General features: G+C 51.1%; 1 protein-coding gene across 1 annotated transcript in view; it reads left to right on the forward strand.

Annotated features, from left to right (window-relative positions):
* The first annotated feature begins 346 nt into the window (after window positions 1-346).
* The window catches only part of LOC116943733 (receptor tyrosine-protein kinase erbB-4-like), a 131,673-nt gene continuing 108,084 nt past the window's right edge, over window positions 347-23,935 (forward strand). The window contains exon 1 of the mRNA XM_076068121.1: window positions 347-569. Within this exon, the coding sequence (XP_075924236.1) occupies window positions 500-569 (70 nt within the window). The 5' untranslated portion in view covers window positions 347-499. The remainder of the gene's footprint in view (window positions 570-23,935) is intronic.

Below are 23,935 nucleotides of genomic sequence, written 5' to 3' on the forward strand. Positions count from 1 at the left end.
AAGAAGAAGACGATTTTAAACATATATTTCTGACACATCTGTAAGCGGTCTTACCAACTCAGTCGCTGGACCGCAATGCCCCCAGAATGTGAACCCTCTCCCCAGGGAGGCCATGCACGGCCGTCGCGGGCTTGCTGCTGCTGGCTGCTGCTTGCACGAGAACTAATTCTGCAAGCCGAGGCGCGCATTGGTACCCACGAGAGGGCGGACGCGAGCTTCTTCTGGGTCCCGACACGCGTGGAGGTGGAGTTCGGCAGCGCTGCCGTGACACTCTGCAACTCAGACGGAGGTGGGTGGGGGGGGGAAGACCCCCTGAGGGCACGCGGCACGAGAGGGTGGGGACGTGGGGGTGGCTGTAGAGGACGGGGCAGCGCGCGCCGAGAGAGAGGTGTCCACTCAACTCCTCTCCAGCGCCACGCACGTGGACTTGCTGCTGCTGTTGCTGCTGCTGTTGGAGTCGCAGGAGAGGCAGGCAGGAGGAGACCGAGGGGTGCTGGCGATGGCGAGGCGGTTCCCGGCCGTGCTGTGCCTCCTGCTGGGGATGAGTGCGGTGCGCGGCGCGCAGAGGGGTACGAGCGTGCGCTCAACCACACTCACTCACCAGGCTCTCATCCACACTCACCAGGCTCTCATCCACACTCACCAGGCTCTCACCCACACTCACCAGGCTCTCATCCACACTCACCAGGCTCTCATCCACACTCACCAGGCTCTCACCCACACTCACCAGGCTCTCATCCACACTCACCAGGCTCTCACCCACACTCACCAGGTTCTCACCCACACTCACCAGGCTCTCATCCACACTCAGCAGGCTCTCACCCACACTCACCAGGTGCTCACCCACACTCACCAGGCTCTCATCCACACTCACCAGGTGCTCACCCACACTCACCAGGCTCTCATCCACACTCACCACGCTCTCATCCACACTCACCAGGTTCTCACCCACACTCACCAGGTGCTCACCCACACTCACCAGGCTCTCACCCACACTCACCAGGCTCTCACCCACACTCACCAGGCTCTCATCCACACTCACCAGGCTCTCACCCACACTCACCAGGTTCTCACCCACACTCACCAGGCTCTCACCCACACTCACCAGGCTCTCACCCACACTCACCACGCTCTCACCCACACTCACCAGGTTCTCACTCACACTCACCAGGTTCTCACCCACACTCACCAGGCTCTCACCCACACTCACCAGGCTCTCACCCACACTCACCAGGCTCTCACCCACACTCACCACGCTCTCACCCACACTCACCAGGTTCTCACTCACACTCACCAGGTTCTCACCCACACTCACCAGGCTCTCACCCACACTCACCAGGCTCTCGCCCACACTCACCAGGTTCTCACCCACACTCACCAGGTTCTCACCCACACTCACTCACCAGGCTCTCATCCACACTCACCAGGTACTCACCCACACTCACTCACCAGGTTCTCACCCACACTCACCACGCTCTCACCCACACTCACCAGGCTCTCACCCACACTCACCAGGCTCTCACCCACACTCACCAGGCTCTCACCCACACTCACCAGGCTCTCACCCACACTCACCAGGCTCTCACCCACACTCACCAGGCTCTCACCCACACTCACCAGGCTCTCACCCACACTCACCAGGCTCTCACCCACACTCACCAGGCTCTCACCCACACTCACCCACACTCACCCACACTCACCAGGCTCTCACCTACACTCACCACACTCTCACCCACACTCACCACGCTCTCACCCACACTCACCACGCTTTCACCCAAATATATTCACCAGGTGCCACAAATGGAACACGTAGACGTCCTGACGCGTGTAAGCGTGGCTCGCGATTGATTTGCTCAGCACTCTGCTCACCCCGGAGAGAAGGCACGATATACCATTGTTATTATTCAACTTCATCCCTTTGCGTGGGATGTTTTTTTCACGTAAACGCGAGATCACTAAACACCGCACGCGGTTATTGCTGCTGTTGTTGTTGTTGTTCGAAAGCTTCAAAGCAGGGTAAGTAACAATTCTCAGAGAACAAGTGCGCGCTCTATTACTTTGTACATTGATCGCCGAAGAGTGGCCCAAGCGGTGAAAACGACAACACCATGGTCACCGTGCGGGCAGCAGCACGCCGGTGGTGTTGTCGAATTGACGCGAAATCCGTGGGCACAGGACGCCTTGCTCGTGGTGCGTGCGGCTTTGGGAGGGCGCGCGCGCGCTTGGCACAAACAAAAGCAAAGGTCGCCCGCGTAGCCTCAACAGACTGTTGGGGGCAAGTGCCGTTGGCAAGCACCTGTGTGTGAAGGCCGGGACGGTGCACAAAGGGAATCGGGGGTGGGCCAGCACCACGCTCGGTCGCCTTTGTCTCCCACAGTGCTGATGTTTGTATGTTCTGCGTGTTGAACTTCTTTCGCACCGTACGTAGCCCAACCGTGCTTGTCGGAGGTGCACCAGGTACCTATTTAAGGCTGTGTTGACCTAGGAGAGGCCTGGGACAGGTTCGGATATTCGTCACCGGTGTTGGCCGAGACTGATGGAATCGGGAACTCGGGTCGCTGGGTTCGGAGCGCAGTGCGCTCACCGCTACACTACCGCTCCCTCCACACACACGCAGAGGTAACGCAGGTTTGGTCTGCCAGCTCTTGTCGACTATCACTGACTACCAGCTCGCGTCTACCAGCTCGTGTCTCCCAGCTCGTGTCTACTAGCCCTGCCAACCAGCTCGTGCCTACCAGCTCCTGTCTCCCAGATCGTGCCTACCAGCTCCTGTCTCCCAGATCGTGCCTACTGGCCCTGCCTACCAGCTCGTGCCTACCAGCTGGTGTCTGCCAGCTCGTACCAGTCAGCTGTAGCAGTCAGGCTGGCACCGCGTTTCGCAAAATACGAACTTCTTGGGTACAATCCCCCGCGTAACGAGACCTGCCGCCAAGGATACCGCTGGTTGATGTGCAGTATGTATATAATCGTGTGCGTGTACAAGCCGTGGCACGTACTGCGTTACGCAACAGTCACGACAGACTGCGTGCAGCCGGGCGCTTGAGAGAGTCTCGCCCTGTGGGGTTCGCATCTGACCCGCAGCGCCGCCCGTGGAGAGCTGTGTGCCTACATATATAAATCCTACGCCACTTGGGGCGGATTTCCCGAATTTCCCCGAGACGTCCGTTGTTGCTGTTATTGCTCGACTCCTTGCCTGCGTTGAGACAGAAGAGAGCTCTGCTCGCGTCTGTGTAACGAGCTCGCGAGCCGATTAACCACGCCACGAATATCAAATTAGCATGGCCGGTGGCGGCGGTGGCTCCCGCTACGCACGTGGCTGCCTGCAACCATCCATGGCTGTGGAGGCAGCAGCGAGGGGTTGGTGGACCACCGCCACAGATGGTTGTGAAACTTCCTTCTCGTGGGGGTCCAAGAGGAGCTGTAACCCTGGCTTGCCAGGAGAATGAGGTACAGCAAAAATGTGGGCTTCAATTGCTCCGTCTGTATGGAATAGAGGGTTTCCCCCTCGCACGCCTCAATTTTCTCTGCGCGCCCCGGTTTTCTCCCACTTTTAAACAATACAGTAATTCATTGGCCAATAACACGTATGCACGTTCAACTTCTTTCGCACCGAATGTATAACTTCTTTCGCACCGTATGAATTAATCTTGGACTTCTTTTGCACCGTATGTATAACCAACCGTGCGAATCGGAGGTGCGGGGTAAGGACAACAAACTAAACACGAAAAGCAGTTCTAAGGAAATGAGTTTTCAATCGAGATTTAAAAGTGTGCAGCTCCAGTGGCTTCCTAATATGGGGAAGGAAGAGCGTTCTCGATGGCCGCAGAAGCGCATCTGAAAGCGCGCGATGTGGTGACCGTCTTTGTACGATGGCCAGCCAGAAGCCGCTGCTGGATGACTAGAGTTCGCGTGATGGTTTATGCACCTTGGCACCTTAATATATAGAGGACAGCAGAGCTTTGGGGGTAATTCGGCGCCGACTCAACCGCGTGACTGCCTTCCCCGTTTGTCTGTGGTTCCTCTTCACGCCTCTGAGTCGTTCTCTCTCCGCACTACTGTTTCGCGGCGCCTTACAAGTTGCAATCATCATAGGGCCCCGCGGTGACGAGATGTTAACTACCTTCCATGGTATACAGGAGGTCGTGGGTTCGATCCCGACCTTGACAATGCCTGCAGCTGTATATTTGGAGTTTGCGCGTTCTCCCCGTGGTCGTGTGGATTTTTCCCCTCCACGTGTAGAATGAACATCGTACGTTTAGAGTGTTTGGGTTTTGCTATAAATGTCCAAACGACGACAAGCCACTTCGTTGGGCTATCATTTCTGATGGCCAGTGGTCACTTCTGAAAACATAACTACAGTGAGCTCAGTGGGCCCTTACCTGGTAAAATAAAAAAAATACATTTTGCGTAGCTTAGTTGATAGCAATAGGGTCCCAATCGCTCCTCCAAGGCCCCCCTCCACCTCTCCGTGTTCCGCACCTCGTACGCAGAATCAGAATCTATATTTATACCGGAGGAATCTGATGAGCTATAAAGCTCTTTTTATCCCCAGAGATGCGCAGTCGGGGCATGGGGCAGGAACGTTACAACGACAAACTTAAACAAATACAAACAAAAACAAAACCCCGCTATCGGAGCGCAACCCTCCGTCGCGGCGGAGCCGGCGCTGTTCCTTTTCGCCGGTGTCGCGAGCAACAGCAAAGCCATCGGCGGCGAGCCACAAATCGGCCCCGCGCTTCTTCAGCGGCTGACAGACGCCTGTGGCCGCTGGTGGCAAACTTGCCAGCGGAGGGGGCACCCGCGCCAACATTCCCCCCACTCACCCCAACCCAAACCCACCGCGATCGTTCAGAGTTCTGCGCGCTGTCTTGCGCTCTGAGGCATCGCGCCGAAGGTGGCGGTGGAACGACGGGCGCGGGTTTGGTCGTTCAGTGACAAACATTGTTTTGTTTTTTTAAATGTTGCTCGCCACTGTGTCGGGTGGAGGGGAGAAGGTGTCACGACACACACTACTCACGCGAGGCGACGCAACAAAAAAAAACCCCATCGATTATTAATAATCGGAAGCAGTCAATGGTGCTTGTCTGGAGCGCAGAGGATGCGAGACGCGTGGCGGCATTCGAAGTTAGTTAAAGTGTCCGCGGGGAGGCTCGCGGCTGCGTTTGGTCGTGGCCAGTTAGTCACCGCGGCGTCTCCATCCCCCGCAGAGCCTTGCCAGCTCATCCCCGGTACCCGTCCCGTGGCTGGAGACCGCTCGTGTCCCCCTTTCGGGCTCCGGTGTGCGTCTACGTGTGTGCGTGTTAGTGTGTGTGCGTGTTAATGTGTGTGTTAGTGTGTGTCTGTGTGTGTGTGGGGAGCGGTAGTGTAACGGTTAACCCGCTGTGCACCGAACCTGGCGAACTGGATTCGATTCCCGCTCACGGCCAACACCGGTGACGATTATCTGAACCGGTCCTGGGCCTCCCCTAGGTCGACTCAGCCTTAAATGAGTGGTGCGGTGTGTAAACATCGCCACTAGGGAGACAAAGGCGGCCAGGCGTGGTTGCTGGCGACTCACCCCTCGTGTGCCGTTCCAGCCTAATAGGTACTCGCTAACAGCACTTGCCCCTACAGTCTGTTCAGGCTATACGTGGGATCTTTGTCTTTGATGTATATATGTTGAATTTCTTTCGCACCGTATGTAGCCAACCTTGCTAATCGGAGGTGCGGGAGAAGGACAAACGAAATACAAAAAAAAACAGAAAGAAATGAGTTTGTCAATCTAGATTATTTAAAAGTGCATAGTTCCAGTAGCTCCTGATATACATTACTACACCTATGGCTTTATACATTACTACGCCTATAGCTCTATAACCAGAGACAATGTTGTCCCGTGGCTGCTTGTGGATCTGGCTTCAAGTCTGGCCTCAGTCTGCGATGCCGACACAGAACTCTCTCATTTGCTGAACAACTTCCCCGGAACAACCTCACTGAAGCAATCCGCACGCACACGCGACTCCATCATCACAACGCTCAAGCCACAACTCAGCAACACATCTCTTTACACTTGCAATTACAACAGCTAACTCACAAGCGCAACTTGATTATTGTTTTGTTTTATTTTAAAATATTGTAGATAGTTTGCAAATATATGCGTTTTCTCAGTGTTTAGAATCTTTCAAATGTTCTGTTGAATTTTGAGTCTTAATGCAATGATAGCGCTCTGAGTGGCAGATTTGTGTCAGAAAGACGCTACGGTGGCGAGATGTTAACTACCTCGCCTGGTATACAGGAGGTCGTGAGTTCGATACCGACCCTGACGCCTGTATATTTGGAGTTTGCGTGTACTCCCTGCGGTCGCGTGGATTTTGCTCCGGGTCCTCCGGTTTTGCCCTCCGCATCTAGGAACGTGCACTCAAGAGTATTTGGCTCCTGCTATAAATTTCCACGTGATAAGCCACTTCGTTGAGCTTTCATTTGTGTGCCAGGTCGCTTCTGAAAAGAGCTACTGTATATAGCTCGGTGGGCCTCAGCTGGTAAAATATTAAAAAGAGAATAATCGTTTTTTATTGACTCGACTTGACCCTGGGTTCGTCCTCCTCCTCCTCGTCCTCCTATGTGTCCCTTGGCGCGCGAGTGAGCGACCGAGCGACCGAGCAAGCGAGCGCGTGGCGAGCCTAAAAGACGCGAATGACGTAGCCAAGTGTGGGAGACCCGCTCCTGCGTCACGTGGATGGCACAGTGAGATTGTGGCTGCGGGACGGCGGCTTCCAGGGCAAATCGCTCAACCACAGGACCAGGGGATGGAGGGAGCGTCCCAGGGAAGTGAATGCGCCGTGTGTGAGGCCTCCACACGTGCGTGTTCTCTCCTCCGCAAGCCACTGCGTGCGGAACGCATGCATCATCCATCGTCGTGAACACGTACGCACGTGTACTTCTTGTAGTGTTAGAAAAAAAACACAACTCGGGAAAATTCGTCAATAACATATAAAAAGTATATAATATGCGACGTCATCAATTGCCTTTCTTCAGAGCATATACGTAGAGAGGCCAGAGAGATAGTTGATTTGCAATTCAGAACTAGGTTTTTGCTGGTGATTGAAACCAGCAGCATCAAGCGATTGCCAGTACTGTGAATGTCTTTCCGTTTACGGTCTTTAAAAAGGGCAATTGTTGTGGGTTTGTTCTCTCACACACCGGCGTGCTAAATGAGTAACAAATTGGCACATTCCGTTTACGTGGCAAACCTAATTGGGTGTACGTTTGTGTGGTTTTACGACTCATTTACGCGATCTAACCCAATTGTTTTTATCATGAATAATATTGGTCGCGAAAGCCTACGTGTTAAATTCACTTATAGTTTCGTTCAGATTTAAGCTACACGTGACTGAGTCCATCCCATCAGTTGGGTCAGAGGAGACATCGGTACTACCTAAGGTGGCAAGACTTTAGTCGTACCGATTGACTTATACGGCTGAGTGAATTAATTGGTAACCTCACTCAGTTTAAATGCTTGTCACACAGTAATTCACCGTTTTTGACCACTCAAAGAAGTAGGAACCAGTTGAACACGTAGGCTTTCGCGACCAATATTATCCATAATAGAGGTTTTTTTTTAATGGCTAGACTGGCAGAATATGAACGTGTCGTTGAGCTCACCAACACCTGACAGCCAATTGGTTCCTATTTCAGCACACCGGTGTGTTGGAGAGCAAAGCCACAACATTTACAATTTGGTTCGACGTTTTGCCGGTAATTACAACCAACCTCATCAAGTAGGAACCACTCAAATTCTGCCACCCCAGGTGGTACCGACGAGTGAGAGAACTCACCTGGCCACGTGGACTATTACAATCAGGACACTACTATTAAGTAAAACATAACGCGTTCACTACGTCAAGAGTGGCCACTTGTTAACCCGTTCCCTTTTGGAAGAGCGAATGGTACGCAACTTATATACGAATAAGCCTTTGAACCGAATACGCCGAGTCATTTCTGCATTTTGTTTGTAAAACATTTGCGGCAGCAGCAACATTTATTTTCACCTTTGATTGGCGGAGGCAAAGAGGCACGGATGAACCCACAGTGTCCACTGGTGCATCAAGTGTGCAATGGCACGAAGTTCACTACTGGCACGTGGGAGCTCCGTGCAACAGCGGCACGTACACACACACACACAACAAAGATCCCCCGTATAGCCTTTACAGACTTTTGGGGCAAGTGCTGTGACCAAGCACTTATGAAGGCCGGCATGGCCCACGAGGGGTGGGTGGCCAGCAACACGCCCAGTCGCCTTTGTCTCCCCATTGGCAATGTTTACACACCGCACCAGGTACTCAGTTGATATTGACTCGACCTAGGGGAGGCCCAGGACCGGTTCAAAGAATCGTTACTGGTGTTGGCCATGAGCGGGAATCGAACTCGGGTTGCCGGGTTCGTTGTGCAGCGCGCTAACCACTGTGCCAGCACACACAAACACACACGTTCAAACAAAGATCCCCGTATAGCCGTAACAGATTTTTGCGGCAAGTGCTGTTCGCGAGCATCTATGAAGGGCAGCACGGCCCAAGGGGGGAGGGGGGTGGACAGCACCACGCCCGGCCGCCTTCTGGGAGTGCATACATTCACCAGCACAGGATCCATATCGAACAGAGGATCCCTTACCTATACACATCAGGCAGTTCACCAGCATTCATTTGTTGGTTCAAGTAAGCCTGACTCTGAGGAGACACCGAAAGTCGAAACCGGTCCAGAGTGTGCTTGTGTTTGAACCAATGCTGCTGAAATTATGGACTTCTATGAAGGCCGTGTGGCTGATGAGATGTGTAAAATATAACGCGTATTTTTTTGTGAATGTGGAGGGACATGTTTATTGATTATGTGACAACACCGTATATGATAAGCAATCATTAGAAGGACGTTATTAACCAGGTAAAGTCTTAACTGACTGTGATGTCTCCATCCTACCTGCCCATGTCAGCTGTTATTTCCGACTCTCTGTGTCTCTCACTCTCTATATGCTGCCCTACTCCCCCCCCCACGCCTTCTCTCCCCCCCCCCCCCCTACTGCCGAGGCCTACTATATAACCTCGTGCCACGGCAGACCTCTCGCCTACTTCAGCAACTTTTTCTTGCTTTGGTTGTCCCACCTGATGACGATTGCTTGTGTTGCGATCGAAACGTCGTGATCTATTATTTTTCTACCTACGTGACTTTACCGAAAGAACCAAAGAGTATGGATTCCTGCAGTCACGAAAGCTTCAAATCAAGATTGATATGATGAGCAACTTGGAAGATTAGAATAGGGCATGGTAAGAAAGCATGGTGGAGATACTCAGTAAATTTGGAACGTTGCAGCAACATTGGTCCAACATTGGTCTAACCATATTCCAACGTTGGTCCAACGTTGGCATGATTACTGGGTTAACCTATGAGATGAGTTTGCCATGGGTACAAGGGTAAGTGATACAAAATAAAGTTGGGTGGGTTACACAGAGAGGCAGAGACCGTAGCCTATATATGCGGGGTGACTATGGCTGCGGATCTTGGAGGATCAAGTGTTACCTGTGGGACAGACACAGAATCTGGGATTCAATGGCTGTGCTGAGGTTACTGGCAATAGCTGTGATGAACTATTGACCCTGAACTCATAGCCAAATTTTTGCTCAGGGCCGCGTGCATGGAAAAGTAGCGCTAATATAACCAAGAAATAGAACTTTAGCGATGTTTTCCTAAAGGTACACGCGTAGCGAGATCTTGCCAACATTTGTTAAACATTGTCAATGAGCTGACTGTTTGGACTGAACAACATGCTCACATCTGCGCTACCTAGAACAGCCGTATCAGCACCATCAACACAACTGTCGTGTCCCGAGCGATTGATTGCGAACAGGTACTGAGCAGCAGACACTGCTACACACAGGTCGGAGTACTAGATGATACCGCATACAACTCGATCTTGATTGGACCAGACGGATGAGTTGGTTGTACACGAGAACTCCCCTTATCCACGGCCCTATTATACATGATTCCGATTATGCACGGAAGCTTGTAGGGTCCACGATATCTCCTATTATAATAGGAATATCGTGGACCCTCTTTCTTTCTGTTATCCGAGGCAATCCGAGTTTTTATCCACAATGCACAGTGAAGTGACTTCCTAGTAACCATATTTTTTTTGCAGATAAGAGGGGTCACGTAACAAATTACTCCTGTTATCCGCGGTTATCCACGATAAGAGGGGCAAAATTGCGGATATCCCCGCGGATAATATGATCCGTGATATTGGTTCACCATATCACCACGGGTAGTTCAATCCCGACCCTGATGCCTGCTGTAGATATGGAGTTTGCACGTTCTCCCTGTGGTCGCGTGAATTTATCTCCGGGTCATCCGGGTTTCCCCTTCACATTTAGAAACACGCGTTTAAGAGTATTTGGCTGCTATAAATTTACACGTGATAAGCCACTTCGTTGGGCTATCATTTGTGGCCAGGTCGCTTCTGAAAAAGAGCTATTATAGCTCGGTGGGCCTTACCTGGTAAAATGACGAAGTGTGTTAGTTTAAATAGTATCTGTTTCAAGCCAGAATACGCAAGTTTACTGCCAAGATTAAATGCAATTGTTAAAATATGAAATATTGCGCCTGGAAAGTCCGTTCAGACGGCACATCTCGTTTGCAAGAGTATCCAGGGTATCACCTACCACAGACATCAACAAACACGCGGTTCTCTTCCCTTCTTGCGTACGATGGCAGCAATTTGTTTCAGGCGTTAATATGGCGATGTCGAGGTTCGCTGGCCACAACCAGAGGGCTTCAGGAGGGAGTCTTCGCGTCGTTTTGCCGTTCCTGCTCCGTTGAAGGAATGCGCAGACTGCCGGCGGTTTGCTCTGCGGGTCCGTAGTTTGGGTTGCGTGGCCACAAATTCGTGATGGCGCGCGCGTTCAAAGAATCTCATGCCTATAACGAATGCAGTTTGTGTTCACGCCAATTAATGCGCGCGCACCCAGTCAGAAACATAAATAGGTGCGTGGACTAAGTGAGCGCGCTTGCACGCCGCCGGTTCGCGTGCGATGCACCCGATAGCTGTAGAAGATCGCAGGCGTTGCGCAAACGAATGTTACCTGGTGATTAAGAACACGCTAAGACTCGGAGAGATTTAAATGGCAACTTGGTATTTTCCCCAAGAATTCAACTACTCTACACTCACTCTCGTGTGCTATGAACAAGGGTCATTGCCCAAAACGTTGCCTGTTATATATTTGGTTTCTTTTAGGGCCACACAAACACCGCGTAAATTGACGAATGCGTTGAGTTATTTTCAATTCTTCTTTACTACTGTTCCGGCTATTATCGTCCCGCGTTGTGCTAACTTTGCGGTTGCTATGAAGGCAGCGTCATAAGTGTTTGTGTTTAGCATCGCGTTGTGTGCACTGCGAACTGAATTTGAGAAGGCAACAGGAATCATTATTATTAGTATGATTATTGCAATGTACCTGGCACGTGGTAAAAGCGTATCGTCTTACAGGCAACGTGTGTCAAAACGTGTGGCACACATTGCCTCTGGGGCAACATGGGTAACAATTGTGTGAATTTGACATTATCCCTCACCCGGAGAGGAGTTATGTCATTTCTACGGTTATGTAACATCGCGCCCGTATGCCTCCCAGATTACTCTGCTGTACATTTTATTTCCGTAAATTATCAGTTCTTTTTTTTATTTCACACAAATACAGTGAAGCTGTATCCCTCACCGAATGCATAGTGTACCTTTTGATTGAGACAGTGAGACAGCACTGTAATTCTCTGTGGGTGGCGATGGCAGTGATGTTGCTGGTGTTGGCAGTAGGTCGACTCAGCCTCAAACGAGTACCTGGTGCGGTGCGTAAACATCGCCACCGGGGAGACAAAGGCGGTCCGGGCGTGGTGCTGGCCATCCACCCCCTTCTTGTGTGCCGTGCCGGCCTTCATAGGTGCACGCTAAATAGCACTTGCCCCAAAAGTATGTTAAGGATGTATGGGGAATCTTTGTCTTTGATGGCAGTAGTGGATTTTGGTGGTGGTTGTGTTGATGGTAAGTGGCAGTGTTTCTCGGTATTTGGTGACGGTGGTAGTGGTTGCTGCTGCTGATGATGGTGGTTGGTGGTGGCAGTGTTGGTACCGATATTGGTTGCGGTTGTGATGGTGGTAGTTTGTAGTTCGTGATGGTGTTTTTTGGTAGTCGTGTTGTTGTTAGTGGTGATGGTGATGCTGCTGTTGGTGGTATCGGTAGCGGTAGATAATGGTTGCGGTGGGAGTGGTGGTCGTGGTGATAATGGTGTTGGTGGTGGTGGCAGTCCGGTTGGTGCTAGTTGATGGTGGTGGTGGCAGCAATGGTGGTGATGGTGGTGGTTTGGACGGTAGTAGTGATGGTGTTGGTGGTAGTAGTTGGTGGTGGAGGCGGTATCAGTGGTGGTGATGGTGGAGTTTATCGTTGGTAGTTGGTGGTGATGGCAGTGACGGTGATGATCGTCAACTGTTCCCCCAGAGTTTGGATACACCCGGCGGTTGTTGTCGTGGGTGACAGATTAATCGTCTCGTCCGTGCTCGTCCGTGCTCATCTGGAGGGTTGACATGGTCCCAGTGGACCCACATGCACACCGTCACGATTGATAATCGATTTCTGGGTCAGATTGCATAAACAAAACGAGTATTTAGTACACCCTCGTTCCACCCCACACAGCCAATTAATAAAGTTGTCACGTGAACAAACGTCGCTTATATATGTGTGTTCCCTTTAAGACCGCAGCGTTATTGACGGACGTGTTGAAACATTTCAGGCGGTAAATAGCCAATTGCGGTCGAGTTCCTCTTATCTCCGACCCCCTTTTTCACGATTCGTTCCATCGGCAGAGGCTGGCTAAATCTGAACACCCGTGCCATGTGTGAGTGTGGGAAGTGGCGTACGAATAAAACACACGTGTGGGCTTCCCCCCCTCCATCCCCAGGTTTCCCTCGTCAGGTGCGTTAACCCGTCTTTCCCCAGTTACCCCCCCCATTTATATGTTCATCCTCTACCCCACGTGATGGGGTCAGTGGGCTCCTTTCCCCACATCTCTCACCTGCCCCGTCTCATTTGTGTTGCTCAGTTTGCGTCGGGGACTGTCGCCCGTGAATTGTGACACCCGGTTGAGTGAGTCATGCGGCGTACTGTTTTGTTACGATAAAAGCAATAAAATAATTTAAAAATATATGTTATAAAAAATATATGCGGGACTGATTGGCCTGCAACGATGAAGCTTTGCCACTTCGGAAACTGGAACGGCGTAACGTGAATAACGGGGAAAGGGCCAGATAAATCACGCGAAGGGAACCGGAGCTGTGCGTGGAGCCGCGCTTCCTGGGCATTGTCCAGTTATTCGATTGTCATATTTGCTGCATGGTTACAAGTGAGAGAAATGGAAAGCACTGACGGGTCATCCTCCTGTCCACAATATCGCGAAACCGAGAGACGTCGCGCGCTTCCGGTATACGATGCGCCACGCAATATAACCACGTTCCGTAGCCGTCGCAGCGAGCTGACGTGTCAGATTCCCCTTTCCGACCGGCACATCCGAAACCGCACTGGGGCCGTGCCGAGCCATCCAGGCGTGTGGCTCAGGGGTCACTAGCGTTGTTGGGTGCCACCTGCATACCTCGCCTGGTGTTCATGTACTCTCTGTATGGCTTCATGAGTGGTCGCTGCTTGGACTCATTGTTTTTTTTTTCTGGTTACTCCGGGTTCCTCGCACCTGCTTAATGCGCACGAAGGGATTAATTAGACGTCTCATTGCGGGACCTCCTCTGAAACAAGACTTGACACTCACTGACGCTTTCCTAGATACAAAGTCAAAGTGACTTCCTGCTGCTCAAATGAGCATTGAAACGGTGCTCATCTCCTGTTTACATCCCTGAGCCAGTCGTGGAAATTCCTCATTCCTCTGGTAGGGCCATGTCTATCCATAGGACACCCACTGCTGTGTTCTCCCACAAAGTAGTACTCATTTTTTATCAACACCAGAAGCATGATGGACTTAGTCAACCCCCAGCCAGGATGTGAACTCACAACCTTCCGATTGCGAGCCCCTGGCTCTACCACTGAGCCACCTGGGCAGACCCTAGATAACTAAATAAAGTGCCGTCATACAAATAAGAAAGACTTGGAAATATCTCCCGTGAGCGAGAGTTCATTACTACACGAGAAGCACTACGCACCTTTTTAAAAAAAAGTCCAAAGCACCGGTCATTTCAATATACTTTGAAAGTCACCGCATGCCAATATTCTTCGGCGTTTTGTGAAAGAAAAATATTAATTCTCTGCATCGAAATGATAGAAATTGTTATTGTTCCTATTTGTTATAGCACGGCTATAACGAGATGAAAAACAAAACGAACAGAAGGAAAACAAAGAAGCCAATCCTCGACAGTCACTTGCTCGATTGACGGATGAAAGCCGCCTCGGTGAGCTCCGAAATGCGTTCTGGTCACCTCACTCTCCCAGCGCGCTGGCGGCCCGGCTCGAGACCCACAGTGGGGGGGGGGGGCTCTCTGTGTGCCGTGAGCGCTGTCTCTACTCCCCGGTGCCAGCTGGCTCACGCTGGCTCCCACGGGGCCTCCGCGGTGTCCTCGTCGCGTTTTCACGTCGTGTGCGCCGCGTTGTGACCCCTGGGTAACGGGGGAGGAGGGAGACACAAAAATGATCGGTTTGACAAGAAAATAATTGGCTAAGCGCGGATGCGCTTTAAATGCTACCGTCGCAGAAACGATCGCGTCGTCTGGCAGACTAATATTGTGTCGATCAGATATATTTGCTTTATATTGCACATGTGCATATATATGCATATAGCGTCACTTCAAAGTGTGAGTGCCTTGCGATCCATTGTGCGCTCGGAGGCTGATTAAAACCCACCTCCTGTTCCCATTGGCTCTCACGGTTCATTGAGCCGTGCCACCAAAAGGGGATGAATGTTTGAGGGATCAGTCCCTCGATTGAGCAAAAGGAACATTTTCTCAGGATCCCCTACGGTGCGTCAATGGAACTCTCCCCCCCCCCCCTCTGTGAGCATCGTGGTGGTGGTGACTGCTTGAAGGGAGTGGTGGGGGGGCTGTGGGGGGGGGGGGGGTCTAAGTCTCACTCCCGCACACCCCAAAGCAACATTCTGCTGACCACAGCCATTGTTGCGCACACAAGTTATCGCCATAGCGATATTCTTTGAGCGCTGCACAATGAGAAGGAAAAAAAAAACCCGCGATTCAAGGAGAGTCTGTTCGCGGCCCGTTGCACGAGGAAGCGTGGCTCGGGGATTTATTTTATTTGTTTGCTTGTTCAGCCATTTACGTTGATTCGTACCCGGTGCCGGAAGAAGAACGGTTTAAAAATAATGGAACGATCAACGGGAGTTCGAGTCATCCGTAATGGAGGGGTTTTTTTTGGGGGGGGGGGGGAGGAAGATCGCGTAAATATAAATGTGTCGTTAAATTCGCCACCACCTTACACAACCAATTAGTAAGATTTGTCACGTAAACAGAACATGCCAATTAGTTAATAGTATAGCACACCGATTGTGTGCTGGAGAGTGAACCCACGACAACGTTTACAAGTCGAGTACCGTGACATTTCGCCGGTAATTACAACAACCAGCGTCATCAGGCGGACAGCCACAGTTGTGGAGAAATCCTCCTGCTTCGGTCTTAAATAGAGGGGGGTAAATGTGTTCATATAAATTACAATGGGTATCTGTTATCGGGTGGATGATTCACCCATAAAGCTATATCGTGGATAAATATTGGTCGCGAAAGCCTACAACGTGAAACTTGAGTTGACGTTGTAGGACAATACTGTAGAACGTATATGATCGCGTTTGCAAGTGTTTGAGAACGCAACGATCTCATCACACTCAAACGCTACGGCGTCGTAGACGAGTGTATCGAGTTCTGTTGTTGATGGTGCACCCCTTGTATGTGTGTTCGTGTGTGTGAATGAGTGTGTGTATGGGGAGCTCGCTAACAGCACTTGCCCCTACAGTCTGTTACAGGCTATATGGGGGATCTTTGTATGGGGAGCGGTAGTGTAGCGGTTAGCGCGCTGCGCTATGAACCCGGCCACCCGAGTTCGATTCCCGCTCATGGCCAACACCCAGTGACGATTATCTGAACCGGGTCCTGAGCTTCCTCCCCTCGGTCAACTCAGCCTCAAATGAGTACCTGGTGCGGCGTGTCGTAAACATCGTCAATAGGAAGACAAAGGCGGCCGGGCGCGGTGCTGGGCACCTAGCTCCTCGTGTGCCGTGCCGGCCTTCGTAGGTGCTCGCTAACAGCACTTGCCCCAACAATCTGTTGAGGCTATACGGGGGGGGGGGTGTCTTTGTCTTTGTGTGTGTGTGTTGAACTTCTTTCGCACCGCACGTAGCCAACGTGATCGGAGGTGCGGGCGAAGGACGACAACAACATTAACGCAGCAGCGTCACCAGACAGTGTATTTGAGAAACGCGATATCTGTTTGACGGATCTGATATCACGCTCAGTGCAAGGTCGCTCAAACGACAAAAAAACAACACGTTTCCTGTGGTCGTACGTGTGTATGTTTCTGCGTTTGTTTGTGTTTTTTTCGTGTATATTTCATGGTCACAGGAGAATTGCCTTTGCACTTTTAAATCTCTCGCTTGAAAAGTCATTTCGTTACAACCGCTTGTTGTTGAGGTTGTGTACGTTAGTTTGTTGTCCTTCCCCCGCACCTCCGATTAGCGCGTTTGGCTACGTACGGTGCGAATGAAGTTTAACATCTTGATGTTCAGCTCCACCAGAGAATCTACATCAGAGCGGGCGGTCTTACTTAAATATAAAACAACAAAATCAAGGTTAAAAAAACAACAACAACTAAATAATCTTCGAGCGCTTCAGGAGCTTACGTAACCACGTGCTCAACTACCTTGAGCATTGTTTCTACGACTCCACACGTGTCGTGTCTTCCCAATGTGCACTGATGCCACGTCCTGACAGTGGAGATTATTTATCTTGAATCTCTCCGCATACGGCCCCAAAGCCAGGCGACGGACACTGCGGGCTTTGGGGCCGACCATAAATGACGTCACGCACCTAGGGGGAAGGGGGGGTCAGACATTTGTGACGATGTGTGACGAGGGGGTGGGGGGGATGGTTTTGAGAAATGTGACGTCACATCAAAAGGCGCAACTTTAAATATATATAGAATTCGTCTTCTTTGGTTCTTTCGGTAAAGTCACGTAGAATGAGAATAAAATAATAAATTGATAAAATAAAATAACACAATTAAATTCTCACGACGTTTCGGCCACAACACAAGCGGCCTTCATCTCGTCGTGAGAATATTATTGTGTTATTTTATTTGATCAATTTATTATTTTATTCTCATTCTACGTGACTTTACCGAAAGAACCAAAGAAGATGAATCCTTGCAGTCACGAAAACTTTAAATCGAAATATAGAATTGTTATAACAACACTAATTGTTATAACAACAGTAATTGTTATAACAACACTAATTGTTATAACAACACTCCTACAACATCGGAGTGCAGCGCCACATTAAATACGTACGACAATGACAATAGTTTAAAGCGATTTGAAGCATGCTTTATTTTTAAAATGGAAATATGTTTTTTTTTGGGGGGGGGGCAGAGCTTTGTGACGTCATATTTGAGGGGGGGGGTCTGATTTTTTGTGACGCCGTGTGACGATGGAGAGGGGGGGTCAAAAATCGTCCAGAATCGCATGACGTCATTTATGGACGGCCCCTTTGTACGCCGGCGGAACTGCGCGCACCCGCGTACACGCGACAAAGATAAAGAGCCCCCTCCCCCCGCCTCCCCCGTATAGCCTTCACAGACTGTTGGGGCAAGTGCTGTTAAGCGAGCAGCCTACGAAGGCCGGCACTGTGACACACGAGGGGGTGGGGTGGCGAGCACCACGCCCGGCCGCCTTTGTCTCCCCAGCGGCGATGTTTACACACCGCACAAGGTACTCATTTGAGGCTGAGTCGACCTAGGGGAGGCCCAGGAACGGTTCAAATAATTGTCACTGATGTTGGCACGCAACAAAGACACGCAACGCACACACACACAGACAAAGATCCCCCGTGTAACCTTCACAGACGGTTGGGGCAAGTGCTGTTAGCGGGTAGCAGCACCTACGAAGGCTGGCACGAGGTGCGAAGGGGGGGTGGGGTGGCCAGCACCAAGCCAGGGCCGCCTTTGTATCCCGAGTGGCGATGATTACTACGTATGGCACCAAGGGTTGCCCAGGACCGGTTCGGATAATCGTCACCAGTTTTTGGCGGCTGTGAGCGGGAATCGAACTGGGGTCGGCGGGCTTCGTAGCGCAGCGCGCTCACCGCTACTACATTACCGCCTCCCCGACACACGCATAACGACCACACGGAGCAACGCGTGCGCTTTGCGTCACAAACGCAAGGAGGAGCGGTTACGAACACGCGCCCGCGATTGGCGGTAGAGAACACCGCGAAAGAGCGGGGGGGGGGGGTTGAGGGGGGTGGGGGGGGGGTTGAGGGGGGTTGAGGGGGGTCGAGGGGGGGGGTGATCAGTGGTGGGGGGGCGGGATCCGAGCGAGTTGTTTGTGTCCGTCTCACGGAGGCGTCTGGCACGCAGCGCGCATGGCGTTTCACTGAGAGCCCATTGTGGGCCCATTCTATTTCATCTCTCTCCCCACACGCTCTCTCCCCACGCTCTCTCCCCACGCTCTCTCCCCACGCTCTCTCCCCACGCTCTCTCCCCACGCTCTCTCCGCACGCTCTCTCCGCACGCTCTCTCCCTATGCTCTCTCCCCACGCTCTTTCCCCACACTCTCTCCCCACACTCTCTCCCCACACTCTCTCCCCACACTCTCTCCCCACACTCTCTCCCCACACTCTCTCCCCACACTCTCCGAAGCGCTTTTCGCCACCAAATTCTGTTTTTGTACCCTCCGATTGTCTGGACTTGGCTGGGTCTTTTATTCTCTGTGGCCATTATGCCTGCTCATTAGGATTCCAATTAGCTGCATCTCTTTAATTGGGGGTTTAGCACTGAACTTTTGGCCCATCGCCAGACATTCTAAATGAAAAGCCGTCATCGCGGCTCATCAATATTCTTTTTGATTGTGCATTCATTTTTTCGTGTTTTCATTTATACGTGTCGTCACATCGCTGACTTCAATCGGACAAAACATCCAACAACAAAAAAATCGGTTTGTAAGGGAAGAGGCTGGAGTGGATCATTGCAAACAATAATGCATGGGGAGCTTTTTTTATTGGTCTAGATTGCATTCATGTGATCTGTTTCATTAAACTATACCATGAATAATTTTAAATTTCGATTTAAAGCTTTCGTGACTGCAATGATTCATCTTCTTTGGTTCTTTCGGTAAAGTCACGTAGAATGATAAAATATTGTGTTATTTTATTTTATCAATTTATTATTTTATTCTCATTCTACGTGACTTTACCGAAAGAACCAAAGAACATGAATTATTTTGTCCGTGAAAGCCTACGTGTAATAATAATGGTAATAATATTAATCTGCTTTATGAAGACCTCCCAAACTATTTTAGAATCCGGCTCAAAATCTTTATGCTGGAGGAATCCGATGAGCTATACAGCTCTTTTCAATTTGACGGTCAACACTGACGTCAGCCACGGCCTGGGATTGAACTTCGGTCCAAGATCCACGATGTCACTGTCTCCCCGCCGTTGCAAAGACAACATTGACAATCCTTGTACAGTCCAGTGCGTTCTCCTAGAACGTGGTAGTGGTTGCGTTCCTGAAGATCACCGCGCTATGGAAAAATCGCGTCATCAATAATATATAACTTAGAGTAAAGCACAATCCGCGATAACACGTGAGATGCGTACGCAGGCTGGATCAAGACCGAGGCGCGTGGGTAGCACCTAGGAGCATCCCAATGCCTTGTTTGATGCCACGCCGAGGCAGGCGTACAAACGCTTATTCCTACTCGCGTGACGCAGTTCTGTTCACTCAATCGCGTTATATCCAATGGGCAATCCGCGTTACGAAAAATGTATTCCCTGATACATGAATCGCCTTATATACAATTCTCCGTTGTGAAAACACGCAGCGTTATAGGAGACCATGCTGTAACACCCCGGTTTACATCAGGGGATGCATTCCCGCACCTCCGATTAGCGTGGTTGGCTACGTATGGTGCGAAAGAAGTTAAACATATACGTACATGCTCACACGAAAGGTGCGACGACGAATATCGAAAGCGATGTACAGGGTCGTAGGTGGAGGCGAAGGCTGAGAGGCGACGGACAACGAGAAAGGACGAACGATGCCGTCAGCAGGCGTCCACAAATGTGCTTCTTCACGAACAGCGGATCACCACCCCGACACACCGCTGTAATGCACTTAGGGGTGCGTAGTTCTGGTTTGATACACTCCGATTCTGAGCCGGTCCTAGATGCCGTGCGAGTATTTCAGATAAAAAAATGTATTGATTGCTCGTGTACTTTGGTCAATAAATAAAGAGCATGGCACAAAGTTGGTGTTCACGTTTAAGCAGTGGCTCCGCAAGTTTTAGAAGGGGGTCACGTCTGGTCGTATGGATTCATTGTTGCGTGCAAGGTTTTGTATTGCATTCACGTGGATAAGGCATTTGTAGACGCATTGCTGGATTACTCCCTCCCCACGCCGTATCGATAATGGGAGTCGTTTGCAAAGGTAGCGAGATGTTAACTACCTCGCCTGGTACACAGGGGGCCATGAGTTCGGTCCCGACCCTGACGCCTGCTGTATATTTGGAGTTTGCGTGTCTCTCTCCCCGTGGTCGTGTGGATTTTTTGACGGGTCCTTCGGGGTTTTTCTCCACATCTAGAAACATGCGTTTCGAGTATGTGGCTGCTATAAATATACACGTGATAAGCCACTACGTTGAGCTATTATTTGTGGCCAGGTTGCTTCTGAAAATGGGATAGATAGCTCAGTGGGCCTTGCCTGGTAAAATAAAAAAACAATGGTTTTAAAATAGTTTAGTTGAAACTTAACCACGTTGGTCAGGAAAGATTGGCGAGGGGGAGACCCAGTCTCTGGTTCAAATATCACTCGCCACTGATGTTAGCCGTGGCCAGGCATCAATACTGAGGTCACTGAGTTCATTACACAATGCGCTAACCACTGCGCCCACCGTTCTGTTATTGTGCAGCGTGAATGAAGAACGTGCTGGGGTAATATTCATCTCGTGTGCTTGTGTAAGTGTGTTCCGTCCACACACACTGTCATTCCGCTGAAAATGAGTAATTTGTCAGCAGGTACTATGTCGCTATTATGTGTAAACGCTGCCCTTACTTTGTCCTGCACCATCGTCGCTTGAGAAAAGCCAGCTTGTATTTTTTTGGCCGCACGTTGTGTTGGCAGGTGTTTGTTTGCTGATATCTCTCCGCACGTGGCAATATAATGCACTTGACATTTGTCTGCAAGTGCAGGTTTCCTTTATTGCGCTCACAAAGCAGGGCGGCAGCGGCGCGTTCACCCCCCCCCCACCCGTGCCACGTGCTTGCCTGTCATTTTGTGTCAATTTGTAGCATTGAGTTGAAATGTCTGCAGAGTTGTTTTTGGTTCTACAGAGTTGTTTTTGGTTCTACCCCATTCGTAATCAAAATAAGTCTTTCATCCTTCACAATTTTAGGCACTCCGCTTTATCCCTCCCCCGCCGCCCCCCACACAGGGGGGGGGGGGGGGTTTCCTTCCCTCCGGCGGCAGCCCAGTTTGGGCAGCCGCTGCTACGGTGCGAAAGAAGTTCAACACAGACACGCACACATCGCACGATGAGCTCGATCATCGTGCGCGGTCTCGTGCCGGTTGCGCTAATTTGTATTTATAATTATAATGAAGCAGTCGCGTGGCACTTGCGGGCAAAGGAGGCGCACGACTCGCGAGCTTTCTTGGTTCGTCGTCGCCTGAGCCGTTCGTCTTCGCGTGGTGCGAGACCTGCGTGGCGGTTATCCTGCGGCGCGATTGTCCTGCGGTGCAGGGACGTCGAGCATTTACAGCTGCTCGGCTCAGTGTTTTGGCGTTGGGAACAGCCTCTGGTCTTCCGCGAGCAAGGGAAACGTCGTGGACCTTTAAGAAGTCGTTGCTCAGCTTGGCTGGGTGACTGGAAGGCTGGGTGGGTTGGGTGCTCCGTTCTCCGCAGCCAAGGCCTGTGCCTCCACGATCTTGATCGGCGGTCGGCTCAGCCCGTCGATGGGGGAGGGATGTTAACTGCCTCGCCTGGTATAGAGGAGCGACCTGGCCACAAGTGATAGCTCAACGGAGTGGCTTATCACGTGGAAATGTCTAGCATCCAAATACTCTAAACGCGTGTTTCTAGATGGGGAGAACACGCAAACTGCAAATATACAGCAGCAGGCGTCAAGGGTCGGGATCGAACCCACGACCTCCTGTATACCAGGCGAGGGAGTTAACATCTCGCCACTGCGGCGCCCGATACATGAACTACAGTACTAGGCTAGGTCAGACCATTTTTTTTTATTTCTCCCCGCGAGAACACGAGTAGAGCTTCACGTGAATGGTAGCGGGTCCCTGTGTCTTGCTTCGTGCACAGGGTGTGAACTCGGTCAGATATTAGCTTGTTTGTTTCGGCCCGGATGGAACACGAGGGGATAAGGGAGAGCAACTCGAGAGATGTTTGGAATTCCTGCCCTCATCTAATGTCTAATCCCCCACTCTCCGCGGCTGCGTTAGGGGGGCGGGGGGGGGGGTCGCTTTTCACAGAATGTGTTGAGGGGTACCGGTAGTTGAACTTATCCCGAATTACGAGAGCAACTCTGCTGTGCTCATCGGACGCTGATGAACGAGAAGTTGCTCGATACACCCATCGTCTGCGAACAACTCTCGGTTCGTCTGCTGATCTCTCTTTCGGCTTTAGGGAGAGTCCGGGAGGCGGCGTGTCAAGAGACTCGCAATGCAAAGTGCCCGATCTTTACCGAAGTTTGTCAGAGACATTCTTCGAAATGTCGCGGGATTTAGATTGTGCCTTGCGGAGAGACGTCGTGGCCAACGCAGAACGCACTCGTCAGCGGGAGTGTAGCCGTCGCAAGCTCACGGCGTGCTTCGGTAATACGTTCTCTGCGCGGAATTACTAGTTGGGTGCAAGGATTAAAGTGTTTATCGGACAAAGGCAAAGAGCCCCCGAATAGCCCTTAACAGACTGTTGGGGCAAGTGCTGTGAGCGAGTAACACCTATGAAGGTCGGCACGGCACACGATGGGGTGGGTGGCCAGCACCACGCCCGGCCGTCTTTGTCTCCCTAGTGGCGATGTTTTACGCACCGCACCAGTTGCTCACTTGAGGCTGAGTCGACCTTGGGGAGGCCCAGGACCGGTTAAGATAATCGTCACTGGGGTTGGCCGTGAGCGGGAATCGAACCAGGGTCGCAGGGTTCGTGACGCACACACACAGCAATAAGTGGCGGTGACGTCACCACGGCGCTTGTGCCAGGCTATGTGCACGTTAAGACCACGTGAAGTGTCAAACGCTCGCTGGCAGGAGGTCACGGGGCAGACCCAGGTGCCATGGGTCGACTGACTGAGATGACTGGCTGATGCACCACCTGTGCCCCCTACTGTGGAAACTTCCTCTGCTTTATCCGCCCGGCGCTCCGCTCGTTGTTGTGAGCGTCGCTCCTCCGCCCTCCATTGTTGCTGGAGGGCGACTGTCTTCAACTGCCCATTAGCGTCCTTCACGAGCCTCCTCCACAGAGGCCGATCTTGACACCTCTGGTACCAGTCATCGTCTGATATTATGTAATTTTATTTTATTATTATTTCTTATTTCTACGTGACTTTACCGAAAAAAAAACAAAGAGTAAGTCCACAGCTCCACATCCTCTTATACCACATCACTCCATCTCTTCTCTAGCCCGTGCCGCGCCAGTTTAGCCCCCTCTAT

The sequence above is a fragment of the Petromyzon marinus genome, chromosome 19, assembly GCF_048934315.1.
Source record: "Petromyzon marinus isolate PM22_M1 ecotype Great Lakes invasive population chromosome 19, UKy_Petmar_22M1.pri1.0, whole genome shotgun sequence".
In the NCBI taxonomy this organism is placed as follows: domain Eukaryota; kingdom Metazoa; phylum Chordata; class Hyperoartia; order Petromyzontiformes; family Petromyzontidae; genus Petromyzon; species Petromyzon marinus.